The 22,622-nt window shown below is 43.1% G+C and overlaps 1 protein-coding gene across 1 annotated transcript in view; it reads left to right on the top strand.

The window, feature by feature from the left end:
- Positions 1-11,905, top strand: part of LOC144953612 (NACHT, LRR and PYD domains-containing protein 3-like) — a 46,257-nt gene extending 34,352 nt beyond the window's left edge. Inside the window, exons 6-9 of the mRNA XM_078884201.1 lie at positions 7,506-7,589; positions 8,429-8,515; positions 11,161-11,244; positions 11,818-11,905. Of these exons, the coding sequence (XP_078740327.1) occupies positions 7,506-7,589; positions 8,429-8,515; positions 11,161-11,244; positions 11,818-11,905 (343 nt within the window). The remainder of the gene's footprint in view (positions 1-7,505; positions 7,590-8,428; positions 8,516-11,160; positions 11,245-11,817) is intronic.
- Positions 11,906-22,622: the final 10,717 nt, after the last annotated feature.

The raw sequence follows: 22,622 nt of genomic DNA, 5'->3' as shown, positions 1-22,622 counted from the left end.
GTTTAACAACGACAACTTGTGTTTAACAACGACAACTTGTGTTTAACAACAACAACTTGTGTTTGACAACGACTTGTGTTTGACAACGACTTGTGTTTGACAACGACATGTGTTTGACAACGACTTGTCTTTGACAACGACTTTTGATTGACAACAACTTGTGTTTGACAACAACTTGTGTTAGACGACAACTTGTGTTTGACGACAACTTGTGTTTGACAACAACTTGTGTTTGACAACCACAACTTGTGTTTGACAACAACAACTTGTGTTTGACAACAACTACTTGTATTTGACGACAACTTGTGTTTGACGAAAACTTGTGTTTGACAACGACAACTTGTGTTTGACAACAACAACTTGTGATTGACAACAACTACTTGTGTTTGACAACAACGACTTGTGTTTGACAACAACGACTTGTGTTTGACAACAACGACTTGTGTTTGACAACAACTACTTGTGTTTGACATCTTGTGTTTGACAACATCAACTTGTGTTTAACAACAACTTGTGTTTTACGTCTTCTTATGTTTGACAACAACAACTTGTGTTTGACAAAAACAACTTGTGTTTCACAACAACTTGTGTTTGACGACAACAACTTGTGTTTCACAACAACAACTTGTGTTTGACAACAACTTGTGTTTGACAATAACTTGTATTTGACAACAACAACTTGTGTTGACAACAACTTGTGTTGACAACAACTTGTGTTTGACAACAACTTGTGTTTAACAACGACAACTTGTGTTTAACAACGACAACTTGTGTTTGACAACAACTTGTGTTTGACAACAACAACTTGTGTTTGACAACGACTTGTGTTTGACAACGACTTGTGTTTGACAACGACTTGTCTTTGACAACGACTTGTCTTTGACAACAACAACTTGTGTTAGACAACAACAACTTGTGTTTGACAACAACTTGTGATTGACAACAACTTGTGTTTGACAACAACTTGTGTTAGACGACAACTTGTGTTTGACAACAACAACTTGTATTTGAAGACAACTTGTGTTTGACAACAACTTGTGTTTGACAACGACAACTTGTGGTTGACAACAACAACTTGTGTTTGACAACAACTATCTTCTTGGTTCTTTCGGTAAAGTCACGTAGAAGGGAAGTAATAACATAATAAAAATAAAACACAATAAAATAATTATCACGACGTTTCCGCCACAACGCAAGCAGCCGTCCTCAGGTGAAGAAAATGTCTGTCGATAAGACAGAGTCTAAATGACACGTCTTAGGCTTGGAGTGTCTATTTAAGCTGTGAGGGAGGAGAGCCTTGACAAAAGAATTTGCATTTGAAGAGGAATTTAGCATATTTATGGGAAATGCAGGAATGCGAATAGTGCTAATTGTGAAATGTGTGGGAGGTGGGCGGGGGGTTTTCAAAGTCATATTATGCCCATGCATTATGCAGGATTAGAAGCATCAAAGGGAGGGGGCAGGGGCAGGGGCAGCACCAACAAAGGGAAGGAATGTGAATAGTATGCAGCTGCAGCAACCAGACAACCACGTAAAAAACTAAAGTATAAACTTCATAGTATCATCAGTATACTAAATATACTCTCCAATAAGCTGAGCTACTAACAGTAAGTAATACATTACAATTCTATGTCGCAAAAAATATAATATGCTTCCAGCTAAACTTTTTTCACTTACATCAAACAGGTCTGCCCCGTACTATATGCTGCCATAGACAAACCCAACATTAAATTATATACTGTATTACTATACACCACCCTATACCTTATACATTGTTATATTACACAATGTATTATTCTACCCACCCTAATGTATATCACACTGCTATACATTCACTATACAATTACGATACTATATATTACTTCATACATTGTATTAAGCATATAAATGTTATACTATTTGTTATTATACACTGTACCATTACCCGTCGTGTGAAAGATACTAAGAGGCAGCAACGAAATATGACAATGGGAGAGTAGCAGAGCAAAGAATCCATTCCCTGCGGAGAACACAATGCCAGTGAGTGGAACGCGGTCTGAGAGTCACCGTAAACGTGAACACAATCAGTTAAGATCCGAAATGGTTTATTACGTCCTTCCAATGATTGCTAAGCCAGAATCCATCTTCTCGGTTGAAATTATCTCTGTGTTTGTATATGTGGATCGCCTCATGAACGAATCTCTCATGATAGCCAGATGGCTTGCAGAGAACCTCTGTCTTGGAGAAGTCAATGTCATGTGAGCCCACTGAATTGTAACAGTGATCTGCCACGGCTGAGGTGTTTGTCCTACCGTGTTTCAGGTCTGCTTTATGTTCACGGATGCGGTCCGAGACATGTCGTTTGGATTCTCCAATGTAACTGCTACCACAGAGGCAACTTAGTTTGTAGACGCCAGGGTACTGTATGTCTGGAACCACATCTTTTACAGACGGGACCAGATCACGGATTTTATGTACTGTGTTGAATCGGACCTGGATCTTGTGTTTAATCAGGATGTTGGAGATCTTTTTTGTGACCCCAGCAATGTAGGGTAAGGTGATGGTCTTGAAAGGCTCCTCAACAGGATCCTTCTTGATGGTTGGAGTGATGGCTTTGCGGATTGTGTCGTCGGAGTAACCATTAGCCTTAAGAGCTTGGCGTACGTGTTTGAGTTCACTGGCAATGTGTTCCTGGTCGGAAATGCATTGGGCTCTATGGTATAGAGTCTTGATGAGGGAATTCTTCTGGGATGGATGGTGGTGGGAATCCGGTTTTAGGTAAGCATCCGTATGGGTGGCTTTCCTGTAGACAGAGTGGCTCATTGAACCATCAGGTCTCCTTTTAATTAGGACATCCAAAAAGGGTAGCTTGCCATCTTTTTCGACTTCCATGGTGAATCTGATGGCTGGGTGTATGGAATTGATGTGTTCGAGAATGGATTCTTTGCTCTGGTACTCTCCCATTGTCATATTTCGTTTCTGCCTCTTAGTATCTTTCACACGACGGGCAATGGTACAGTGTATAATAACAAATAGTATAACATTTATATGCTTAATACAATGTACGAAGTAATATATAGTATCGTAATTGTATAGTGAATGTATAGCAGTGTGATATACATTAGGGTGAGTAGAATAATACATAGTGTAATATAACAATGTATAAGGTATAGGGTGGTGTATAGTAATACAGTATATAATTTAATGTTGGGTTTGTCTATGGCAGCATATAGTACGGGGCTAGACCTGTTTGATGTAAGGGAAAAAAGTTTAGCTGGAAGCATGTTATATTTTTTGCGACATAAAATTGTAATGTATTACTTACTGTTAGTAGCTCAGCTTATTGGAGAGTATATTAAGTATACTGATGATACTATGAAGTTTATACTTTAGTTTTTTACGTGGTTGTCTGGTTGCTGCAGCTGCATACTATTCACATTCCTTCCCTTTGTTGGTGCTGCCCCTGCCCCTGCCCCCTCCCTTTGATGCTTCTAATCCTGCATAATGCATGGGCATAATATGACTTTGAAAACCCCTCGCCCACCTCCCACGCATTTCACAATTAGCACTATTCGCATTCCTGCATTTCCCATAAATATGCTAAATTCCTCTTCAAATGCAAATTCTTTTGTCAAGGCTCTCTTCCTCCTCCCTCACAGCTTAAATAGACACTCCAAGCCTAAGACGTGTCATTTAGACTCTGTCTTATCGACAGACATGTTCTTCACCTGAGGACGGCTGCTTGCGTTGTGGCCTAAACGTCGTGAGAATTATTTTATTGTGTTTTATTTTTATTATTATATTACTTCCCTTCTACGTGACTTTACCGAAAGAACCAAGAAGATGAATCCCTGCAGTCGCGAAAGCTTTAAATCGAAATGACAACAACTACTTGTGTTTGACATCTTGTGTTTGACAACAACTTGTGTTTCACAACAACAACTTGTGTTTGACGACAACAACTTGTGTTTCACAACAACAACTTGTGTTTGACAACAACTTGTGTTTGACAACAACAACTTGTGTTTGACAACGACTTGTGTTTGACAACGACTTGTGTTTGACAACGACTTGTCTTTGACAACGACTTGTCTTTGACAACAACAACTTGTGTTAGACAACAACAACTTGTGTTTGACAACAACTTTTGATTGACAACAACTTGTGTTTGACAACAACAACTTGTGTTTGACAACAACTTGTGTTAGACGACAACTTGTGTTTGACAACAACAACTTGTATTTGACGACAACTTGTGTTTGACAACAACTTGTGTTTGACAACGACAACTTGTGTTTGACAACAACAACTTGTGTTTGACAACTACTTGTGTTTGACAACATCTTGTGTTTGACAACTACTTGTGTTTGACAACATCTTGTGTTTGACAACAACAACAAGTTGTGTTTGACAACAACAACAACTTGTGTTTGACAACGACTTGTGTTTGACAACAACAACTTGTGTTTGACAACGACTTGTGTTTGACAACGACTTGTGTTTGACAACGACTTGTCTTTGACAACGACTTGTCTTTGACAACAACAACTTGTGTTAGACAACAACAACTTGTGTTTGACAACAACTTTTGATTGACAACAACTTGTGTTTGACAACAACAACTTGTGTTTGACAACTACTTGTGTTTGACAACATCTTGTGTTTGACAACTACTTGTGTTTGACAACATCTTGTGTTTGACAACAACAAGTTGTGTTTGACAACAACAACAACTTGTGTTTGACAACGACTTGTGTTTGACAACAACTACTTGTGTTTGACATCTTGTGTTTGACAACATCAACTTGTGTTTGACAACAACAACTTGTGTTTCACAACAACAACTTGTGTTTGACGACAACAACAACTTGTGTTTGACAACGACAACTTGTGTTTGACAACAACTTGTGTTTGACAACAACTTGTGTTTGACAATAACTTGTATTTGACAACAACTTGTGTTTGACAACAACAACTTGTGTTGACAACGACTTGTGTTTGACAACGACTTGTGTTTGACAACGACTTGTCTTTGACAACGACTTGTCTTTGACAACGACTTGTGTTTGACAACGACTTGTCTTTGACAACGACTTGTCTTTGACAACAACAACTTGTGTTAGACAACAACAACTTGTGTTTGACAACAACTTTTGATTGACAACAACTTGTGTTTGACAACAACAACTTGTGTTTGACAACAACTTGTGTTAGACGACAACTTGTGTTTGACAACAACAACTTGTATTTGACGACAACTTGTGTTTGACAACAACTTGTGTTTGACAACGACAACTTGTGTTTGACAACAACAACTTGTGTTTGACAACTACTTGTGTTTGACAACATCTTGTGTTTGACAACTACTTGTGTTTGACAACATCTTGTGTTTGACAACAACAACAAGTTGTGTTTGACAACAACAACAACTTGTGTTTGACAACGACTTGTGTTTGACAACAACAACTTGTGTTTGACAACGACTTGTGTTTGACAACGACTTGTGTTTGACAACGACTTGTCTTTGACAACGACTTGTCTTTGACAACAACAACTTGTGTTAGACAACAACAACTTGTGTTTGACAACAACTTTTGATTGACAACAACTTGTGTTTGACAACAACAACTTGTGTTTGACAACTACTTGTGTTTGACAACATCTTGTGTTTGACAACTACTTGTGTTTGACAACATCTTGTGTTTGACAACAACAAGTTGTGTTTGACAACAACAACAACTTGTGTTTGACAACGACTTGTGTTTGACAACAACTACTTGTGTTTGACATCTTGTGTTTGACAACATCAACTTGTGTTTGACAACAACAACTTGTGTTTCACAACAACAACTTGTGTTTGACGACAACAACAACTTGTGTTTGACAACGACAACTTGTGTTTGACAACAACTTGTGTTTGACAACAACTTGTGTTTGACAATAACTTGTATTTGACAACAACTTGTGTTTGACAACAACAACTTGTGTTGACAACTTGTGTTTGACAACAACTTGTGTTTAACAACGACAACTTGTGTTTAACAACGACAACTTGTGTTTAACAACGACAACTTGTGTTTGACAACAACTTGTGTTTAACAACAACAACTTGTGTTTGACAACGACATGTGTTTGACAACGACTTGTCTTTGACAACAACTTGTGTTAGACAACAACAACTTGTGTTTGACAACAACTTTTGATTGACAACAACTTGTGTTTGACAACAACAACTTGTGTTTGACAACAACTTGTGTTAGACGACAACTTGTGTTTGACAACAACAACTTGTATTTGACGACAACTTGTGTTTGACAACAACTTGTGTTTGACAACGACAACTTGTGTTTCACAACAACAACTTGTGTTTGACGACAACAACTTGTGTTTCACAACAACAACTTGTGTTTGACAACTTGTGTTTGACAACAACTTGTGTTTGACAATAACTTGTGTTTGACAATAACAACTTGTGTTTGACAATAACAACTTGTGTTTGACAACGACTTGTGTTTGACGACTTGTCTTTGACAATCGTCAGACTGAGGCAGCCTTCAGATCGGTGCTCTGGCGCACGCCGAATTGCATGAATTTTTTGTTTCTATTACTGTAGTTGTTAGTCATGAAAAATGTATATACGTTCAGTATTTTCATTGTTTAAGTTGTTGTATGTAGTGTATAATGTACTGTATATATTATTTGACGCGAAAATGGGAGGATGTTCTGAGGAAATTAGGAATGAGAGGATTTGGGAAGAGTTGTAGTGGAAATGCCGATATGCAGGCCAGGTGCTAAAAGTTACCTTGTGCTCAGACAGTTGCCACTGGGGGTTTCCTTTCAATGACATTGTTATGAGATGTTAAATGAAACGCTTTCAGATGTGACCGCTTATAGGATGATGCAATATCAAAGATAAATCATGATTATTTGATTTATATATACATCCGCAGAGATTCTACAGAGAGCCTTTAGCAGACTTTTGGGTCATATACTGTTAAGGAACACCTATGAATACCAGAACGGCACATATGAGGGGTTGGGAGGCCAGCACCACACTCAGCCAACTGATGTTTACTTACTACACCAGGTACTAATTTAAGGCTGAGTCGACCCAGGTGAGGTCCACGGCCGTTTTAGATATTCATCAATGAAGTTAGCCGTGAGCGGCAATCGAACCAGGTTTGTGGCGCAGTGTGCTAACCACTGCAATACTACTTCCCACATGCATGCACACAAATATGCATACACTAAGATACACAAGTACAAACACGCATAGAGTGGACAAACGAAAATATACACATAGTAGGCATTCACACACATCACATTCAACCCAAAAACCTAAACAGCAGTTGCTATTTGCAAGCTCCTATTAAAGTTAACATGAGGTTCATTTGTGCATAGTCTCCACAAACACGACCCTCAACCACTGCCCCATCAACCACCACCACCCCTCACCATCTCCCACTCTCTGCCCAGACCCTCCACCCATCCTCTCTGCCCCCACTAAGTCTCTTTTCTCCCTGCAGCCTTTGTTGGTGTCCACTGACAGACAAGTCGGGTTCTTCTCTCAGTGTCATCCTCAAGGCCAACAGAGGATTGAAGATGCTCAGGTAAGCTCTGCTGTTCGTTTCTCACATGTGCTCTGTGCCCTAACTGTGCTAATTGTTGGTGCAACGCGTCGTGAAGTAAACATTTAAATGTGAACACAGCAATCTTGCTGTCTCTTCATGGCAAGGCTGAGCAATATCTTTGTCTACGCCAAAATCACGCAGAATGCACCAAACTGAATCAGAATTGAGCCTAGATAGAGCCTGGATGGGAGGCCACCATGTATTATTAGGTGCTATGTGCTACAGGAAAACTTTGTTGGCAGTAGAGGGCAGGGAAGCAAAATCTAGAGACATCTCAAATTTCCGACACTAAATTACCATAAAATGATTATTTCATATTTAAACATTTACGGGAGGCTGGCTTACCCAAAATTCCTGCTTAATCGAGTCCACTTTAAAAGTGTTTTACTGTAACCTTAAACACATTTGTTTAATTTAACACGTAGGCTAATCAATATTCATATGCACAACATATTTTATCAGATATATTAATTGTAAACATCTCCCTGTGTTCGCGATGAAACTGTACTTCACTCGTGTGATTCTCTGTTGCAACTTTGTGTTTATGTAAACGCAAACACTTTTCAGATTATAAAGGTACAGTGCATCATAATTGAATGGATGATTGTGAGTAAACTGATATTTGTAAATGCCACCTGTTATCTTTAAAATGTCTAACACAGAAGCATTAAACAATGAGCAGCTTTGTCATGAACGCGTGTGCTCTGGTCATGTTCACCGCCATTGTGAGTGTCCCTCACTCACCGCGTGTTTGACTCCGCGGTTCCCGAGGGCTCAGTGAGTCAGCGCTGTCCCTTTTCCCGTCCACGCGGGTTTAGGACGAGTCGCAATAAGTTTGGAGACAGCGGACTCCGACTTTTAGCGGACGGGATGTTGGGGAGAGAAGGGAGTTTGGAGACGTTAGAGTGAGTAATGTCCTGATGCACACACACTCGTATAAGTGCACCTAAACAAATATATGCACGTGGACACAAAACACAGTATTACTACTATAATAGCCCAGAAATGTGTGTAACGCGCGTGACGTCACTCCACATACCGCCCCCCCCCCCTCACGCAGGTCGAGCGGAAATACTTTTTTCCGCAAATTCGCTTTATATTTGACGTTTCTTTATTGAAAGTTAACCAAATAAATAACTCTACGCAGACGTTTCTTTACAGAAAGTGACAGGGGAGTGACGTCATCCGCTCATTATTATTGAGGGAGTGGGGGCGGGGTCCACATGAGTGACGTCATCCGCTCATTATTGATGGTGGGGAGCTCCATGTGGAATGACGTCATCCGCTCTTGAATATTAATGAGTGGGGTGGGGGGGCGTGGTCCACATGAGTGACGTCATCGGCTCATGATAATTGATGAGGGGTGGAAGCTCCATGTGTAGTGACGTCTTCCACTCATAATTATTAATGAGGGAGTTGTGTCCCGCGCGTGACGTCACTCCACATGCCGCACCCCCCGTCATTAAGAAGGTCGAGCGGAAATAAACATTTTTCGCAAATTCGCTTTAAATTTGACGTTTCATTATTGAAAGTGAATCTAATCAATAATTTTACGCAGCACAAAGTGGATTTGGGGTCTTTCTATTTTTTCTTCAGCACTTGAAACAAAAGGTAAGTTTAATTTATGCTTCTATATTTTGGTTAAATAGACATTTATCGGTGATTTTCCAGATATTGTACTGCAATCCAATGTATTTGAACCCCAGCAACCGAAAGCAGAAGAGAATAAAGTATCAGAGCAGTGAATTAGAACACATTTAATGTCAGTTATATACAGTGCTATTGTGAAATGCAGTGTTTTATGACATACTTTCGTGCAAGATTCACTGCCATTCAATTAACACAATATACAATTATACTCTTCTCATTTTTGTTCGTAAATATTACAGCTTCCGTCCTAGGACAGGCTAATAAGCAAGTAGCATAATGTTGTATTTTAACGTATTTTATAACTTTCTTTTTTATGCACTCATCAATTAAGTTATTAGCCACACTTATTACAACACTTTTAACCACGATTAAATAACAATACAATTACAATTGTCACATTACCTACTCTAACCAATGATATTGTTTCAAACTATATTATGTTAATACAGTAGATCATCGATTATCCAGCAGCATCGGGGGGGAAGGGGGTACTGAATTTTCAATAACACCAGATAATCGCGTCATTATTTAAAACCGGTTATTTTTGCACGTTCTTGAATTAGATTATGTTTATATGCGCTCTGTATATATTTAATATTTTAAATAGTTTTCGATATGAAAATCGCTTAAATACATATACAAATAAACTAAATATCCTGTAAAAAGTGACTTTACTGTACCGCACTCACCACTCCAATATCGAAGACTCTGCATGGGGTGATGTGTGTACTACGCTCTTGTTCAACAACTTGTGTTTGACAACACCAACTTGTGTTTGATGACAACAACTTGTGTTTGACGACAACAACTTGTGTTTGACAATAACTTGTGTTTGATGACAACTTTTGTTTGACAACAACTTGTGTTTAACGACAACAACCTGTGTTTGACGACAACAACCTGTGTTTGACAACAACAAACTTGTGTTTGGCAACAACAACTTGTGTTTGACAATCGTCAGACTGATGCAACCTTCAGATCAGTGCTCTGGCGAACGCCGAATTGCAAGCAATTTTCGCCAGATCGCACTGTATATTTACTGTTTTTATGACTAGTTATTAGTCATGAAAAAATATATGCGTGCAGTATTTTCATTGTTTAAGTTGTATATAGTGTGTAATGTACTGTATATATTATTTGACACTGAAATAAAGGATAGCTACTTGTTTTGTCACGCACATGGTGCCGATCGCCGTACTGGTACAGCCTTTGAAGCGGTTTTACCGGTTTCACCGGATGTTGGAAGCCAGATAGGCACTCTTGGATATAATCGATGGACATCTGTATTTAACGTCATGGATTACAATTAAGAATTTAATTTAATGAACGTCTACAATCTTGACATTAATTGCCCACCCTTACATTTACAATAATAACACCATAACCTGACCCTTATTAAAGCCATAAAGTCACCAATGGCTCTTATACGCCAACCCTATACATTTGAACATTATTTTAACCTTACCCAATATACAGTTTAAACCAGCCTTGGCCTCGTGATGGGTAGCGTGGACATCTGTGATAAAGAGCTTCATAGATTTTCGGATTCTCCAATATAAATAAATATTCAGATTAGATTATGGCTACTCTGTCTGTATCTAGTGGCCTTTCATGGACAAACGCGATGTTTAATACAATATATTGCACAGGCAGACCTCGCCAAATGCGGTGGGTTACGTTCCTGTAAAATGCCGTGTTGGACAAAGCCGCATTAAACAATGAATAGACAAATAATAGGGTTGAATTCCTGGGTCCGAAATGATTACTCCCTCTGTTTAGCTATTTCTACGAGATTTACACCCTTATTGTATTAAAGGATGTTGAGTTGCTCTCCATATCTTGTGTGTGTGTACACTATTTTCCAATTTCACCCCACTCAGTGCCTCTTCTCTCCCTGTAGTCTGATAGACTGCTCACTGACGGACAAATCGATCCCAGCTCTTTATGGCATCATGTTCACCAACAAAGCATTGAGGAACCTCGGGTAAGCTCTGCTGCTCATGTCTCATATGCGCTCTGTTGCTACAGACAAAACAACTTAGATTCGTCAGTAACACTTGTGGCCTTAGCAGAAGAAAACATGGAAAAGGCAACGTTTTGGGCAATGGACCTTGACAGCACGTTTGTGTGCTATGAACATGGCAGAAGTGGGGGTTAGTAGTGGAGTGTATTCCAGTGCATTTATTATTCATTATCAGACCAAGGAACATGACCAAACGACTGGGAATGTGCCTGATCTTAAATCTGCAAGATAAGCTGGTTTTAGCCTGGATAGTGCTTAGATGGGTGACCACTGCGCATAACCACAGGCGTTATAGGCAGAAGAGCTAAGTTGCAGACAACATACTGCAGTGTGCAGCACAATTTACCCTTGGACTATACTACGATTATAGATATGCAGTCCCTGCCATCACAGACCTGCAATGACCCGTGTGGTGGTGAAGTATGGTAACGCAGCTCTCGGCATGGGGAGACCTTCATCCAATGTGGTTTTTGTGGGGGCTGCGTGGGTCTTTGTGTGAACCCGCGTCAGCGTGGACCTCTCTCTGTGCTGCAGGGTGCAAAACAATCGCTTCAGTGAGGAAGGGAAGAAGGAGCTAATGAGCAGATGGACTCACCAAGGAGGCCTGGTTATTCATGTTTAAGCTGAGAGGCCGTGCTGGGCCTGCAGCAGACGGAGCTGCCCCACATGCAACTGGAACAGCAGCCAGGCTCATTTCACCTCCACCGCTCCGATCGCCGACACCGACTCTGAGACGACAATGAGCTGGGAGCTCTCTCTGTGAGCTCCACACGGAGCCTAGGGTGAACGCGGCTCCAAGATCCTGATGAGCGTGGTGATTCCAATAATGTGTAAATGTATTTATGAATATGTGGTGTAGGGAAGCGATGTTGGGGGCATGCAGGGGAGGGGTGGCATGCAGGGGGGTGTTGTATCTATGCCCTGTTTTCCGTTATTAATATTAAGAATAATAAAAAAAAAACATTTCTCTTTTTACTATATCTATTAATACCTTTTAATTAAATAATGAAAACAACCCACTACAAACACACCAGGAATCTGTGAAACGACCATTAAACTGGTAAGAAGTCGGTGACAGAGAGGTCATAGACATCCAGATGGACAAAGATGTATGGACTAACCTCCCAAAGACATCTGGAGATGTCCAGATAAGGTACAGAGCAAACAACGGTTGAAACTCGCGTTTTCTTAACGTTTTCCTTACCGAAAAGTAGAAACTTAACTTAGATAATTAACCAACAAACAATAATTTTTATTATTAGTAATTCCCTTATATTCACCGCATACATATTATTTAGAAGTATATGTTTCCTATCTACACGACCTTCCGAAAAACTAAAGAGTACGAATTCCAGAAAGCTCAAGTGCATAGTACACTTAATCTCCGGACATAAACAAATTAACTCAGAATAACACCAATCTCTGGAGAACTAAACTTGGCGAAACCCAAAATAATAATGTGACGAGGATCATGACGAATATTCATTAAACATAGACGAATGATAACCCCGATACCAAGACCGAAGGAACTCATAAAATATAATTCAAGAATAAATGTAACACACAGGACCACATAAATGTATTGCAAACCTCTCCTCAGCCACCCTTGTCTCCCAGCGGGGTCTGGCCTCGGAATGACCCGCGCGGGGCGGGCAAGAAGGGAGCAGAGAGGTCGCAAAGGGGCGAGGGGGGGGTTTGTGCTGACATGGTTTGTTTTCTCTCGCAAGAGATGCGGAGAGAGGGAGGGTGCTCGCGTGTTTGAGTTAAGCACGGCCGCCTTTGTCTCCCCGCAGCACAAACAGATGGCCCATGAATGCTTGGAGGGTTAGGAAGGTCGCGAGGAGTGATTGCGAGGGTGTCTGCTTATTCTCGCTATGTTTTAGTTTGTTTTCTCTAGCAAAAGAGAGAAGAGGGTGATCACGTTTTGAGCACAAACAGCAAGATTTGCACACGCAAGCAAATAATATTCCACACCCCTCCTCCCAGAAGGGTCACACAACTGTGTCTTCACTAATAAACACACGAAACACACGGACGAGATGTGTTCAACCCACAGAAAGATATATGACGGCCTTCAAACAACTCGGGAAGATTGAGTGGATATTCTCAATATAAGCCGGGGAAAAATCCATTCAACTCAGATCGTCAGGGCCTCTGGCCCCACCACAGATCTCCAGGGCTTCGACTCCATCTCTTCTCGTCGCCGCCAAACGAAGAAGCTTTTCGTCATCCAGAAGGACGAGGCATCGCCTGACCCAAACGAGTACACGAGCTCAGCTCCCTTGCCGTGTCACCACGCCGAGGTGCATCGCCTGCCGCACACGAGGGTACGAGCCCAGCTCCCGTGTCGTGTCACCACGCCGAGGTGCATCGCCTGCCGCACACGAGGGTACGAGCCCAGCTCCCGTGCCGTGTCGCCACGCCGAGGTGCATCGCCTGACCGCGCCGACAATCATCGTACGGGGTCAGCCGAGGGCGGAGCCTGCAGCAGCTGATCACCGCAACCGCGACAAGGAGGGCCCCTCTCCGAAAGTCGTTCGTACCCACAACTTCCCCCACCAATAGACCCACACACACGCACGCATCGACGCCCCACTCACCTGTGAGACTATCCTATCTAGTTCACCCTTACTGTCGTATCAACCCTACACAATTATTGGAAGACTGATTATCAACTACATGAACCATCAGCTGGCCATGAGGAATCGTGGCCCATCGAGTGATTAAGAGTCCGTCGGTTATAAGAGTGAGGTTGTTATCCGTGCCTGTCCCTTGTTCCGCTCATCACATAGGCGATCAATAGACTCGTCGAGGCAAACTCAACCTCCCGAAATTCTCATTACAAATCGACCGTGCACAGAGAGAGAAAATCTTGTCAAACCAGTTCCCCTTTGTCAGAGAATCTCGCCGAAGAATTAATTTTAAAAAATCAGACTCGCTCTCCCCACACCCGCCCTCACATACACCTTCGCCTCTGGGATACAATAAGTGCTGTTTATTACCGCAAAATGAAGTGTGTCATGCTTGTTTTCAAACTCGGCCAGTCGCCGATGGTGATCGATACAAAAACGAACTAATGAGATGCCTGGTGGAGAGGTAGAGGTTACGATTGCATAGGAATTTTAGTTATCCATATTAGTCGAATGCCCAATATCGAAAATGCATAAGAGTTTTGAGTTATTCAATTTAGTAAATGCATAAGTGGTTATTCATTCATATTAGTCAATGCTTAATCTCATAATTGCATAAGAATTTTAGTTATCCATATTAGTCGAATGCACAATATCGAAAATGCATAAGAGTTTTGAGTTATTCAATTTAGTAAATGCATAAGTGTTTATTCATTCATTTTTAGTCAATGCTTAATCTCGTAATTGCATAAGAATTTTAGTTATCCATATTAGTCGAATGCACAATATCGAAAATACATAAGAGTTTTGAGTTATTCAATTTAGTAAATGCATAAGTGTTTATTCATTCATTTTAGTCAATGCTTATTCTCGTAATTGCATAAGAATTTTAGTTATCCATATTAGTCGAATGCACAAAATCGAAAATGCATAAGAGTTTTGAGTTATTCAATTTAGTAAATGCATAAGTGTTTATTCATTCATTTTAGTCAAATGCATAATATCGTAATTGCATAAGAATTTTAGTTATTCATATTAATCGAATGCATAGTATCGCAATGCATAAGAGTTTGGTTATTCATGAATTATTGACGCATGTTTGACCTGCATGATAGAATGTCACATGCTTGTTAGAATAAAATTGCTTAACACCAACTGTTCGAGTGCTTCTTTCCAAGTCCATGCAAAACTTTATTATTCATAAGAGCTGTATCCTGTGATGAGATCTGAACTGGTGACCTTAAATATCATAACACACACTAGGATAATCGGTAAACGTTTAATCGATGATAATCGTGTTATCCTGATTGACAACTCTGGATAAACGAAGCTGAGCCTAATTATCACAACTGCACACATTAACATCGTCGCAAGCATCTGCATACGATTATCTCAGCGATTATCATAATTTATGCATATAATTACACGCATCATCATAATGTATGCATATTAATACACATATTAACATAATTAATGCGATTTGCGCATTTTTCGGAAAATTATTAATTTTTAGTATTTTCATCAAAATTTCATAACCCGACACATACAACATAATGGGTGGCTCGCCCGGGATCTCTCACAGACAGTGTTTTGCATGGATGATGGAATGAATCACTTCGTGTTAACCAGAATATCGTGACCAAACATTGCATTGTGATTGTAAACAGGCGTAAAAAAAAAACGCCCTCTAAGGTTAAAACCCAGAATAGCAGGTTGAAACAGAGACAGTGGAATTAAGATAATATCGTATCAAACCGATTGCATCCTGTGATAAATGGTGTTAGAGGTACACACTCTGAATCGGAAAATTACAGAATAGCTCGAGTCAAACTGACTACACTCTGTGAGATAATTGTTTTATAAGTACTCTGAAAAGGAAGGTCAGGGCAGCTGACGCCACACTAGAAATGTTAAGGCTAAGATAAATTCTCGAGTCCACGAAGACGGAATCCGACTCACAAGGTCCTAAGACTGGCACCCAAATGAGTGACCCCAATAACGGGGATCAGCCCTCCCGAGGGACGATGGACTCACTAGAGGAAGATTATCGGGAAATTGTGCTGCAACACACAGGCCGGACTGCCACAGAGCAGGATAGGCATAGAGACGTATGGGAAGGGAGCTGTATCGACGACATTAAGATACACCGGGCAATACTTCAGAAGGATTTGATAAAATGTGCCAAAAGTGAACATGATGTGAAAATTGCGGAAATAGCAAGATTAGACTCGTATCTCCTCCGACAAACAGACCGAGAAAGAGCCTGGAATGAGGAAAGATATGAAAGGGAAAAAATTGAAAGACGGAGCGTGCAAAACGAGGTAGAACACCTCCAAGCCCTCCTGGATGAGCAGGCACACTACCTAGAGACATTGGCAAAAACCACAAATGTTGACACACAGCACACAAGCGGGATCACCAGCCTGTCGCACTCCGACCCACGGGGGTGCAATCCTGGGACAGATCACACAAAATGTATGGGTATCGATCAAAATATCCGTCACAAAGAATACCCCTCACAATTCGAGAGAAGGGAGGGAGAGACATAGACAAAACAAATTGAGACTGATGACCCCAAAGCTGGAGGGAAAGGAAAAATAAATAAAAAATTGGCAGGATATGCAGTACAAATAAAAACAGAAAAAAAGGAACACGAGCAACACAAAGACAGGGATCACTCACCACAAAGACGCACACTGCGCAAATATGACCAACCGGGTAGTGCAGACAGCTCGCCAGAAACACACGTGACGCGCAAACACGACCGACGTAGAACCACCAACAGGGATCACTCGCGAGAGGGACGCGCACAACGCAAGCATGACCAACCGGGTAATACAGACAGCTCGCCAGAAACACACGCGACGCGCACACACGACCGACGTAGAACCAACCACAAAGATCACTCACCACAAAGACGCACACTGCGCAAATATGACCAACCGGGTAGTACAGACAGCTCGCCAGAAACACACGCGACGCGCACACACGACCGACGTAGAACCACCAACAGGGATCACTCGCGAGAGGGACGCGCACAACGCAAGCATGACCAACCAGATAGTGCAGACAGCTCACCAGAGAGACACATGCCACGCAAAACCCACAAAAAAAAACTGACCCGCACCACAGATGACAGCTACAGTAATTACGACAGTCACGACGCACGACACCAACATAAATCAAATACCAGGCTAGGACATCGGAATATAAGCGCCTCGCCGAACAGACACCACACCCATGGTGGACGGCGTGAAGGCCGAGCTCAAAAACGCTCACCCCACAGGCATGAATCAAGAAGACCACGCACGCCAACACAGAGACACGGGTCACGAGACCAACATAAGAAACACAGGAACAAGCCAAGAGACAGACACGACTCGTCAGATAAAGCGAAACCACGACACAGACAAAGGAAACGCGATAGCAGTGATAGCAGAGACGACTCGAGTGAGCACTCCTCGGAAACCGACGCCACCGATGATGACCAACACTCTTTCAACAGTAAAACCCTCAAGCTAATGGACAAAGCGCTCGTGAGAATTCCCTATTTTGATCCACAGAACAAGAATCGAGATATACACATTCACATCGCTATTGTAAGACAGGAGGCTAAGATCCGGGGTCTGGGTAAGTCAGAGGAGAAAGCATGCTTATTGTCAAGAAGCTTACATGAACATGCCAGGCCATGGGTAGCCTCCTTGCCACACAGAGTCAAGAACGATTTCAAACAATTAAGCCAGGCAGTAATTAAGAGATTTGGGGAATATTCCACTCTATCTGAAGGGTTGAACGCGGCAAAACTAATGACACAACGTGCAGACGAAGACCCACGAGATTATCTCCTCCGACTCAAGAGAGCATATTACGCAGGCGATGTAGACAACGCCCAGGAAGAAAGGAAAATATTAAAAGTGATGTTCTTCCAATCACTGAGGCCAGAAATCATGAGAATAGTAGGAATGATGTTAGACCCCGAAACGGCCTCCCTACGCCAGATAGAAAGCAAGGCCCACACGGCCTGGGTGAACGGCCGGAGGACAACCAACATAGTCAAAACACATATCGTCACCAAGGATGAAAAACGCCTCGACCTAGAAGGAAGCGAACCCCCTGAAAACAACTGCAGCATCACACGGGACGAACATGGAAAACCCCAGGAGAGGGCGCCAAACCAACAAGGACCAACACCCACCGGCCAACCACTGAACAATGGATCTAGGGACGAGGCAAGAGTAAGCTGGCACCCGCGACAACCACCATCAGGGAATGCCGACATAAGCGAATCCTGGAACAACCACGGGGGATGGAGAGCGAACGATGGACCGCCCACACCCCGGGGAGGCCGACGCCCACCAAACCAATTACCATACCGCCTCCCACTGCCGTCTCCACTAGCCAGAGCATAGAACACCACCAACCAACTGGAATCGATATGCTCACCACATCCGGATGGAAAGGGAACCCCTAGAGAATAAGAAGACTCCCATGCAAACAGCAAAGGCAAGGACATCAACAGAACACACACAGGAAGAGGACGCATTCAACGCAAATATAGCCCAAGTGAATATCAGAAGCTCAAGAAACCCCGAAGCAGTCACTGAGGTGATACCCGAGGGTAGAGGCCACCATCTGGGAGAACTAATTCCTGTAGGACCGGGCGGACGAGTCCACCTGGAAGTAAGACTGCAAGACACTCTGACCAGCCAGGGCCTGTGTGATACCGGAGCAGAAATATCAATGATTTCCGATCACTTATTTGGTGAACTCCAGACTGCCCTCCAGCGGAAAAATGAAGCACTACAGATGATGCCAAGTAAACTGACCTACTCAGGATGCGAAGGGACCCACATGCGACCTTTGGGCAAAGTCATGATGAAGCTCACGTTCAACGGGATAAACATGAACCATCCACTATATGTCGTACAATACCCAGGAAAAGAGCTGATTATCGGGATCGAACTACTGAATCGGCTAAAACCCATTGTGAACCTTGGGTCCCGACAAATCTGGGCACAATCAATACCGGAATGGCATAGAGATCCAGAGGACGAAGAAGAAGAACGAAGCCCCACGGGAACCCAAGTGCTAGCACAAGAACTCAACGACCTACCACCGACAATCAAAGACAAAAACAATTCCGGCTGAAATACGTACCACTCAACTGATAACCAACGAACGGGGAAAGAACCTTGAGGAAGCCAACCTACGGCCGGTTTTTCCGAAGGACCATCAATCCAGAGAGCATCGACAGCCCACTAGTGGCCATACGGGTGAACAGGAAACAAAGGGAGAGCCCAAGGGCAAGAGCTCATTCCCTTCGAGTGAAGCAACGGCGATCCAACCACCACTAACGCAAGGAAAACACCAAACTGAGCCGCCCGAAACCATGAAGGCCCTGGATCCAAACCAAGAGAAAAGAGTCCTCACAATAGAAGAACAAATAGAACAACAAATTGAAGCAGCAGACGCCCTAGAGAACGACACTCAACGAGACGAGCTACGACAACTGCTCCAAAAATACAACTCCCTGTTTTCCGAAGACTCCTATGATTGTGGCAAAACCGACCTACATGTGGTATCCATTCCCACACTGGAGGGGGCACCAGCAGTATACGTGAAACAATACAAGATTCCACTAGCCGCCTATGAATCGATCCAAGAAACCCTGGAGAACCTACTCAAAAAGAACATAATCCGGGAATGCAACTCGACCTACAACTCGCCCATTTGGCCAGTACTAAAACCCACGGGAAAATGGAGACTCACCATCGACTACCGGCAACTCAATAAAACAGTTCCCCTATCTCGATGGCCAATGGCAGAAATCGACCACGGTCTCAACCAAATAAAAGGCGCAAAGGTACTCACCACAATGGACCTAGCAAATGGCTTCTGGACCATGCCAGTAAAAGAAACCGATCAATACAAGTTGGCCTTCACCTTCGACGGAATACAGTATACTTGGAATCGCTGCCCGTTCGGATACTCGAACTCACCTGCAGACTTCAACATATTCCTACACAAGGCGATGGGCGACGCAAAAAAGCGAGGCACCATCGTCTACGTCGACGACATACTAGTCAAGGACTCCTCATGGCAAGAACATCTCAAGAGCCTCCAACATACCCTTGAACAATTAAAAGAAGCAGGAGCAAAAATCTCGATACAAAAAGGGCAGTGGGCACGGAAAAGGGTTGACTATCTTGGATTTCAGATTGGCACTGAGGGATTGCTACCCCAAACCAACAGAATTGAAGCCCTCCTCGCACTCAAGTCGCCCAACACAGTCACGACCCTCCGGAGTTTCTTGGGAATCTGCAACTACCTCCGACAGTTCGTGGACGACTATGCAGGGATCACTCGACCCTTAGTCAAACTACTACAAAAGGACGAGCCATGGGAGTGGGGACCAGAACAGGAAGCTGCAGAAAAAGAATTGAAACAACAGATCACAAGAGCATCCTGCCTAGCCTATCCCGAGAAAGGAAAGGAATACTACCTAGAGACTGCCTACTCAGACCACAGTATCAGCTCAGTACTGTACCAGAGACCAGAGGCAGAGAAACAAATTATTGCCTATGCCAGTAAAGCACTAAAGGGAGTAGAGACAAAGTTCTCCGAATGTGAGAAGGCAATATTCGGAAACATCTGGGCTATACAACATTTTCGGAACTTGTTGAATGGGGAAAAGATCATCTTGGAAACAAATCATGAATCCTTAGCATATCTCAACAGCAAGAAGATTCGGGAGGGCCGCGTGACCAGCAGCCGAATAGCCAATTGGGCACTGACCCTCCAAGGTTTACCAATCACAGTAAAATACGCGAAAAATAAGAAAAGCCCAGTAGCCCAAGGACTTGCCGACCTACATGATTGCACCCTAGACAGCATAGGAGCACATGACGTAGGGGTACCTCCCGAGGACAGCCGGCACCTTTCCTTTGACAAAGAAACATGTGCCAACATACCAAGGGTGTACATCGATGGATGCGCCAAAATGAAAGAAAACAAGCTCCACGCTGGGGCAGGAATCATGTGGGAATCCGGACCACTCACAGGCATCCAAGAGGGGTTCCAGCTGGGACCAAAGTCAAACCAGTATGCAGAACTGGCTGGGGTACACATTGCCCTCCAAATGGCAGCCGATAACAAGATACAGACCATGGTGGTGTGCACCGATTCTGACTACGTACAATACAGCTTCCTAAACCACCTACCCATATGGAGGAGAAATGGCATGAAGAACCACAGGAATAGACCGATCCACCATCGGGAACTGTTCGAGGCCATAGACACTATGATCCAGCAGAACGACATGAAGATATTTTGGAGGAAAGTAAAAGGGCACTCCAAGATACCAGGACAGGAGAAGGCGGGGAACGACAGAGCAGACGCCCTAGCAAAACTAGGAAGCCTGGAAGGCACCCCATGGAAGCTAGAAGACCAACCCAAACCTAACAGACTAAAAGAGGCGACGAACTTGGACTCTGTCGTTATAGGGTTGGTCACAAAAAGCGGAAAGAACTCAGCAGAAACCGGGACCAGAGCTCACTTCAACAATACACAACCTCCAGAAGACCTGATCAGGATGCAACAAGAGGACGAAACACTAAAGACACTAGCCGACCATATCCAGGATCCGACAGGAAAACCAATCACGACAAACAACCTGGACAACAACAAGGAACTCGAGACCATGCATAACCAAGTCAGAAGATTTTCAATACGGAAAGGGCTACTGGTATACACAAACGAAAAAGATGGAAAAACCAGATGGGTAGTTCCTTCGCAATATCGGGACACAATGCTACAACACGCCCACGATGAACCATGTAGCGGACATCGGTGCGAGATGAACACAGGACAGATGTTGCGACAGGTGGCCTACTGGCCCAAAATGGGTGAAGACGTACACAAGCATGTGTCCAACTGCCTCGTGTGTTGCAAATACCAGCCAACGAACTCACAACACCGAGCACCCCTACAGAAAAGGGGAACAGACTTCCCTTGGTCTAACCTACAAATCGACTGGATAGGACCTGTCAACAGATCAACCAAAGGAAACAAATACATGCTGACTGTAACCTGTGCCTTTTCCAAGTGGGTGGAGTGCTTACCAGCCCCCAACAACACCGCGGAGACGACAGCTACCCTACTGGTCAACCAGATATTCAGTAGATGGGGCCTACCGTCAACCATCGATTCTGACAAAGGAAGCCACTTCACAGCCGATGTAATTGCAGAAGTGTGGAAGACATTGGGAGTAAAAAGACAACTACATGTCGCATACCACCCACAATCCTCAGGACAGGTGGAAAGAGCCAACAGGACCATTGTGAGCCTCCTAAAAAAATATGTGTCCACTACCGGACGCGACTGGGACACAAAACTACCCCTAGTATTGATGGCCATTAGAGCCACCCCCAACCGGGCGACAGGCAGGACACCCTTCGAGATCATGACCGGAAGACAGATGACCCTTCCAGTACACCTGCTATACGTTCCAGCGGAGGACGAGGTCACGACGGCAATGACACCGACGGAATACATAACCGGATTGAACAGCCACCTACAGAACACGTTCGCGATGGTCAGAGACAAATTGCAAGCCGAGGCTCAAGGGAGCAAAGCATACTACGACCAAAAAGCTAGCCATGCAGAATATCAGCTAGGAGATCAGGTGTTGTACCTCAATTACGAGAAAAG

The sequence above is a fragment of the Lampetra fluviatilis genome, chromosome 79 (genome assembly GCF_964198595.1).
Source record: "Lampetra fluviatilis chromosome 79, kcLamFluv1.1, whole genome shotgun sequence".
Lineage (NCBI taxonomy): Eukaryota > Metazoa > Chordata > Hyperoartia > Petromyzontiformes > Petromyzontidae > Lampetra > Lampetra fluviatilis.
This window is presented reverse-complemented; position numbering and strand designations above follow the sequence as displayed.